At 42.6% G+C, this 7,151-nt stretch overlaps 1 protein-coding gene across 2 annotated transcripts in view; it reads right to left on the bottom strand.

The window, feature by feature from the left end:
* Positions 1-7,151, bottom strand: part of herc2 (HECT and RLD domain containing E3 ubiquitin protein ligase 2) — a 91,168-nt gene that overhangs the window by 12,941 nt on the left and 71,076 nt on the right. For both annotated transcript variants that reach the window (XM_014014592.1, XM_014014593.1), the window contains exons 68-79: positions 6,551-6,742; positions 6,315-6,468; positions 6,089-6,196; positions 5,864-5,995; positions 5,606-5,764; positions 5,342-5,460; positions 3,834-3,959; positions 3,597-3,752; positions 3,203-3,517; positions 2,849-3,063; positions 2,597-2,774; positions 2,351-2,512 (exon numbers count right to left, since the gene is read on the bottom strand). In XM_014014592.1, the coding sequence (XP_013870046.1) occupies positions 2,351-2,512; positions 2,597-2,774; positions 2,849-3,063; positions 3,203-3,517; positions 3,597-3,752; positions 3,834-3,959; positions 5,342-5,460; positions 5,606-5,764; positions 5,864-5,995; positions 6,089-6,196; positions 6,315-6,468; positions 6,551-6,742 (2,016 nt within the window). The remainder of the gene's footprint in view (positions 1-2,350; positions 2,513-2,596; positions 2,775-2,848; positions 3,064-3,202; positions 3,518-3,596; positions 3,753-3,833; positions 3,960-5,341; positions 5,461-5,605; positions 5,765-5,863; positions 5,996-6,088; positions 6,197-6,314; positions 6,469-6,550; positions 6,743-7,151) is intronic.

The raw sequence follows: 7,151 nt of genomic DNA, 5'->3' as shown, positions 1-7,151 counted from the left end.
TCTCTGGTGAACTGGAGACCTGTCCAGGTGTCCCCTGCCTTCACCTAAAGGCAGCAAGGACAGGTTCCAGCCCCACCCTGATTAGGAACAAGGAGGACAGGAGGAGGATTTTTCTTTATAGCAGGAAACAGACATTTAATTAAGAAACACGATTTATTTTATGTTAATCTGAATCAGTTTAGTGTTGTTTGTAAATATTCTGTCTGGATTTGAGTTCACAAAGGACTCTGGTTACTTTTTTAAAAGTTGAGGAATATTACAGCTGCGCTGCTGATCAGYGCTGTTTATAGAACATGAACGGACTCGCGGGAATCTGGTCAGACGCGGAACGGTCTGTGTTGGTGGTTCTAAACTACTGATAAGGTAACCATGCTGTGGTTTCACCTGTCGCATTTTATTTTAAAGAAAGAAAAAGTAGCTTGCAAAGCTGTCACATCGGTGCTACATGATTAAAAGCAGAGTTTTCATCGCATGTCTAATCACACACACACGTCTTTCTCTCTTTGTGAGGATCACAGACAGCGCTCAGTCTAACTCTGCGCCATCTTTTTTCCCCAAGTTTGGGGAGAGATGGATATGGAGGGACGCAAAAAAATAGCTCTCGACTGGATCTGGCCTTATTTAAATACAAATGACTACATGCCGTGAAATTCTTAGAGGGGCGGGTTGTCTTGTTGGCGGGGGGGCCTGCCCCCCTTGTATAATGGTAGGGGGAAACACTGCTCAGCCCTGCCTGGTGTGTTCCTTGGTCTTCATGATGCTCTCTGCACTTTAAACAGAACCCTAAGACTATCAAAGAGCAGGTGCATTTATACAGAGATTTGATTACACACAGGTGGATTCTATTTATYATCATCAGTCATTTAGGACAACATTAGATCATTCAGAGATCCTCACTGAACTTCTGGAGTGAGTTTTCTGCACTGAAAGTAAAGGGGTCGAATAATATTGCTCACCGCACTTTTCAATTTTTTATTTGTTAAAAAAGGTTAAAAATATCCAACAAATTTCATTCCAYTTCACAATTGTGTCCCACTTGTTGATTCTTCACAAAAAATTTACAATTTTAATCTTTATGTTTGAAGCCTGAAATGTGGCAAAAAGTTGAAAAGTTCAAGGGGGCCGAATACTTTCGCAAGGCACTGTATATCGGAAATTTTAGATGCAGGCCGATATGATCCAATACTTGTTTTTGGCTAATATTGAACCAATAATCAATATCGATATTCAATCGGGGCAACCCTAATGGTCACAACTGTCCTCATTAAGTTTTTTTTTTGTCCGCACCCCTAACAGTGTCAGTTTTCACATTATATGACAACATTTTTTCACCTAGTTACAGCAGCCTCCTTGTGTACAAAGAGTAAAAACATGCAGCAGGTTGTCGGAGCTTTGGGCATCAGCTCCCAAAGGGCTTCCCATCACTACTCACCACCAAACCTACCTACATCCACCCACCACAAGTTCTGCTAACGGCTGGGGAGCAGAGATTGTTCCCAAGGACTGACCAACCACCAGCATTAGTACCTACCAGTTCAATACTCTTCCATCAACACCAGTCATCACTCAGTTATAGTTGCTTCAAACACTCCACTATCCTCTCTCCTCCACCTGTCCTGGATCTGAATTACAGTTTTGCCAAGACCTAAGGCCCACCTCCACCCAGTTTCTGATTGGCTAGTAGGCCTACCTATGCTGGAAATCTGGCATGGCACAAGAGTGCTATCAGACCCTGTTGAGTCACAGTCAGAGAGAAAGCCTACTCTACAGATTTAACACAGTACTGTGTAGGGTTGGCCAAAAATCGTATCGTGTGCAAATAATCATCAGAAAAACTTTAATCTGTTATTTTTTGGTACTTGACGATAATACGATAATGCCGCCAGGCAGATTGACTGGAGATTTCCCCGGTCAGTCCGCTCAGTGCTGCTCTCTGCTTCAAATATGACAAACATTTTTTTTAAAGTTCTCTAATTTATTTATTATAACTCCAGTTTTACTTGGTCTATCAACATGGTTTAAATGTATAGCCTGAAGTCTGTACTTTTGACACAATTTGGAACAGATTTTTATGGAGAGCTAATCTTTCCCACTAGAGTGTTTTATCAGTAAAGTGGTCTTGTGACTAGGATGTCCAGGGACTCCAGGGGATTAATCATCATATTAATCGTTATTGGCTAAATACTACAATTAATCGTCAATAATATTTTCGCCAGTATTGCCCAGCCCTAGTACTGTGTAAATAAACTCACAATGGTAGGCAATAATCAGTTGACAAAACACACCCGGAACCATAAGGCTTTCCAATTTAACTAGAACAAAAAAGATTTGAATTATCCTGGGTTTTTACCTTCATGGGGACTTTACATCCATCGCTGCCTCCCCGGCCCAGCTTTCCATAATCCCCGTCTCCCCAAGACCAGACCATATCATCATCAGTGAGACACAGCGTCTGGGCGTCTCCGCTGCCACAGGCGACATCAATGACCCTGTGACCCTGCAGTGCATCCACCTGCACAAACCACACCAAAAGGTAATCGCATGAAGCTTAACATACGGAGAGTTGTGATAAAAACTGAGCAGAATGATCACAAACCAGTTTGGGTTTAAGCTGGTCCTCACTGTCTCCGTGTCCCAGTCTTCCATAGCGCCCTTTGCCCCAGGTGAAGAGCTCTCCGCTGGCTGTGATGCAGGCGCTGTGGGCGCCTCCAGCAGCTATATCCACCACTTCTACCCCCCTCAGAGACTCGATCACACGAGGACGGTCACAGGGGCTGAAGTTAAGAGACAGACCGGTTGTAACAGGAAGCAGAATTTGAAGGCATTCGCTAATTGTCAAAGGTTTTACCTTCGGTTCCCGTGTCCCAGTTTTCCATCCTCAGCCTCTCCCCAGGAGTAAACCTCCCCCTCAGAGGACAGGGCCAGGCAGTGCTTCCCTCCTGAGTTCACAGCCACCTTCTTGATAAAGACGTGCTGGATGGACTCCAGTAAAGTTGGGGTGGACACCGACTCGGTGCCACCAATGCCCAGCCTGCCCCCTGCTCCATAACCAGTTGCGTACAGCTGGAGATCAAATTTAAACCAATCAATCATCTCACATTTCCTTAGCCCTTTCATTGTTAATCCTTATTCCTGTTAAAAAGCATGTGAGACAGAAACATGCAGCAACAAAGATCATATTTAGTCTGAAACTGATTGAGACCTTTCCATCAGCAGTGACAGCAAACAGAGTCTGCTCTCCTCCAATCAGCTGTACTGGTCGCAGTGTGGCGAGAGCTTCGGTGGGTGTGGGGACTTTGACTTTTGCCCCCTCGATGCCCCCTAGCTGCCCTCTGTGGTTGTGGCCCCAGCCATAAATGGTACCGCTCCCTCCGGCAGAGAGGGTCCAGTCGTCTGGGCGTCGGTTCATCCACTGTACCAGCTGCTCATCGTGCTCGCGCTTGAACAAGTCGTGGCTCTCGTGAAGTCCGTTCATGGTTTCGTGATCGGCCATGAGCTCTCGGATTTTCTTGGTAACCTTTGAAGCAAAGGACAAAATGTTCAGAACTTTTTATGTTCATTTCTAAGGTGGAAGCTGCAACAAACAGCTTCACTACCTCATCCAGGAAGGTTCGTGGTAGAGATGTTCTCTTATCGAGGGCCACGGCCACTCTGGAGGCAGTGCAGTATCGACGGAACCACGCCCACTTGTGTGTCTCGGCGCAGCAGGGTAACGTGTCAAGCTCAAGGTCACAAGCTAGAGCAACCAAGACCTGAACAACAAATTCAACATTAGACTCTGTTTAAACACATCTTTAAACAACTATGAAACACCAAACATTTGTGCATTCTACCTTGAAAAATGGACTGTGAAGCAGCTGCTTGCCTCCTCTGACTATGGGGTCCTCGTACTCAAACTGCCTCTGCAGAGCCTCAGGAAGTCCTTTTACAAGAGCAGCCAGAGCGCTGCCTGTGAAACTCTGGAAGAACAGAAATTATACATCAAAGTTAAACATACAGCCATGGTTTTCCTAAACTGCGGCCTGGCTCTGCATCATTTGTTCCTGAGTTTATTCAGTTTCACATTTTCATAGCTTCAAATAATCACAGCCTAGCAKCACAACAGTATAAATGTTTACTTTGTACAAGTAAATTGTTTAAGCAAACAAACCAAACTCTGCACAAGGCCATCTTATTTACCCAAGACACAAACTGAAAAATAAAATATTAATAATAGGCTAAATTAACAACTGAAGGAGGATAGAAAATTAATACAAACAGAGCAAAATTACTTAAATGGGTTAAATAATTGTGTTTTTCAAAGTGGGGACCACCAGGGGGGCCTCAGAATGCTGGAGCGAAGATAAGGAAAAAAAAACCTAAAATAAAAAATCTTAATCTAATAAAATGTATTGTTTGTATTTATAAGAGCTGCTGTTTAAATTCTGAAGTTTTTGTCTTTTTTTTTACTTGAACATTGTTATTGTTTTAAATTATTATTATTGTTAATAGTTTTTTTTAATAGGGGCAGATATAAGATTTTTTCTTCTTTCTGCTACCTTTTGTTTAATTTGATTTATATTTCTTTTTTCCCATGCAAATTTGTTTTGTTTTTTAAATTAACTGAATATTGACCCAATAAATGCAACTGAAAAGGAAGGGGAAAAAAGGCTAAATTAAATTATCATAAAACTGAATCTGTTTTTCAATCATCATCTTAAAACATAATTTATGGAAATGTTTGCCATGCTCATCTTTCTGATTGGCTGACAGTCAAATTTACTGAGCTGCTCTGCTCCTCAAGTTAACATAGCAAGCGTGAAATGGACAAGTTTTTAACAAGAAAAAGACTGAAGGACCTGACCAGAAGACTGGCTGCGGAGGTCACTGCTGAAAATTTTTTTTTAAATTAATTAATAAAAAAACATACGAACTCCTGGCCAACTAAAATCAGAAGGTTCGATTTAATACAATTTAAAACATGTTAGTTAATAAAATTCTTATGCTAAACAAATGTAATAAATGATGAATGGTGAATAAAAGTGAGAAAAAAAACATTCTAAAAGTTTGATATTTCTTAACATATAGCACTGTGATTTGCAGAGGGGGGTCCCTGACCAGAAGCTAATGCTGTTTGGTGGCTTTGACATAGGAAAGATTGGGAACCCCTGAAATAACTATTTCATGAGCTACACATGAAACATTTTTACCACAACTAATTCAGGCACCACTGCAAATCTAAACAAACTACCAACCACAGATGTTCACATTAGACACAGTTAGTGATTCTATAAATTCTGATCATACACCAGGCAATAATATTTAACTTATATCCCAACAGGAATCTGGACTCTTTACTCACAATAGAGCGAGCATCTCCTTCGCTGTCTCCCAGCAGCCTGTTTATGTTGATGGACTGACCGTACTCTGTGGTCAGCAGCTTGCGGAGCCTCTGCAGGGCCCACATCCTGTGTCGAGCAGCTGAACGTTATAGAATATTAATATCTCACTGAGAAAAKACCTTAAATATCATCAAACTCTAATTTATGTCTCAAATATACTTAGAGATAAAAGCTGTAGTCAATTCTGTTATTAATTATGAAAAATTCAGATTATCATGTGATACCTAATGCACTGAGCTGGGCACAAGCAGCAAGAGAAGCAGCTAGGCGGGGCACGATGCTCCTGTTGGAGGCAAAGTTGAGCCTGAAGTCTAGGAGGCATGTGACCAGGTCCATGGAGGGGCAGGACAGAATGCAGCGATCAGACAGCAAGTCTTTGGGACCTACAGGAAAACAAAACAAATCACAAACCGTGGCAGTGTTTTTATGGACCAGAACAATAAAACTAGTGTGAACACTTTGGGGTGTGTCAGACAGCTCACCAGCTGCAGGCATGATGGGGTAAACGGTGAAACGCCAGCCCCAACCATTAACTGAACCATCACTTGTAAACTTCCATTTGAGTTCATCTCCTGGGATCCTTAACTCACTGGACCAATCGGACCACTCTCGWCCTCAAACACATAAAGAAAGCAACATTAATATTTTTGCCTTCTTTACGTTTRGTATTTTCATGACGACGACATATATCATCTCCCTCTCATCACCTGATCGGACAGACACGATCCTGTTAGCTCCATCCATGATTGTTAGYGGGTCGTGGCGCCTCTCAGTTGAGCACTGCCGATCGAACTCTATCCTCAAACCCTCAGCACCTACAGGAAAATGAAAAAGACAAGGTGTTTTCTAAAATATGTGTCATGTTTGCAAATGATCAGTCTATTCCACATGTCTGAGTCTCACTGAAACAAATGCTTGGTTTGTTTTTTTTACCTGGGATCTTCACGGTGCCGCTGGTAGACGTGTCGTCGGTGTAAGGATGGCTGCTCTCCACAACAACTGGTTGGGAGGACAGCCGGCCGCTCTGCGAGTCTGTGGCAACGTCCTCCAGTTCGGTGACACATAACTCCAACAGCATGTCGGCAACCTGCACAGAAACACAAAGAAGAGAAAGGTGACGACGCCGCAGGCCGGGACACGTCTCCCTGCGAAGGATAACCAGACGTTACCTGTGGGTAAGCTGTACCCATGCCAGACAGCACAGCRGACAGAACCTCCTTGCCTTTGTCCCCAGAGCGACAGGACACCGCCAGCTTCAGCAGGTCCACCATCACTCGAGTATCATCAGGCACCAGCAGACTCGTGAACTCATCCAGGTACTGAGGCTCTGGGCCAACGACTTTACTCTGGCTCTCTGAGTCCTGAGACAGGAAACAAAACATATTGATCAGTTATTAATGTTGTTGGAGTCTATGGCACAATGTTAAGTATACAGAATTTTAAACTGGTGCAGCTGAATGAGAGCATATATATATCTCTTAATTCTTATTTGTCTGAACTGCTTCACCCTTATATGCCATTGCGTGCTCTTAGAGGTGTCAAATTACACAAAAAATAACAACTAAGAACTTTTTTCCCTTTGTTTTTACAAAATAATAAGATTAGTGTATTTAAAATGGACAAACATAGCGTAATAAATGTTACTTTGCTCTTGTTTATTTGATGTGAAAAACAAACAAGCGTGGGTCAAAAGCTGAGAAGTTTTGGAACCACTGCTATAGCGTTGAAGCAAAAACATGTACAAACACACACACACACACACACACACAC

Source organism: Austrofundulus limnaeus, unplaced genomic scaffold (assembly GCF_001266775.1).
Source record: "Austrofundulus limnaeus strain Quisiro unplaced genomic scaffold, Austrofundulus_limnaeus-1.0 Scaffold117, whole genome shotgun sequence".
Taxonomy (NCBI): domain Eukaryota; kingdom Metazoa; phylum Chordata; class Actinopteri; order Cyprinodontiformes; family Rivulidae; genus Austrofundulus; species Austrofundulus limnaeus.
The sequence above is the reverse complement of the archived record's forward strand: the minus strand, read 5'-3'. Positions and strand labels throughout refer to the sequence as shown.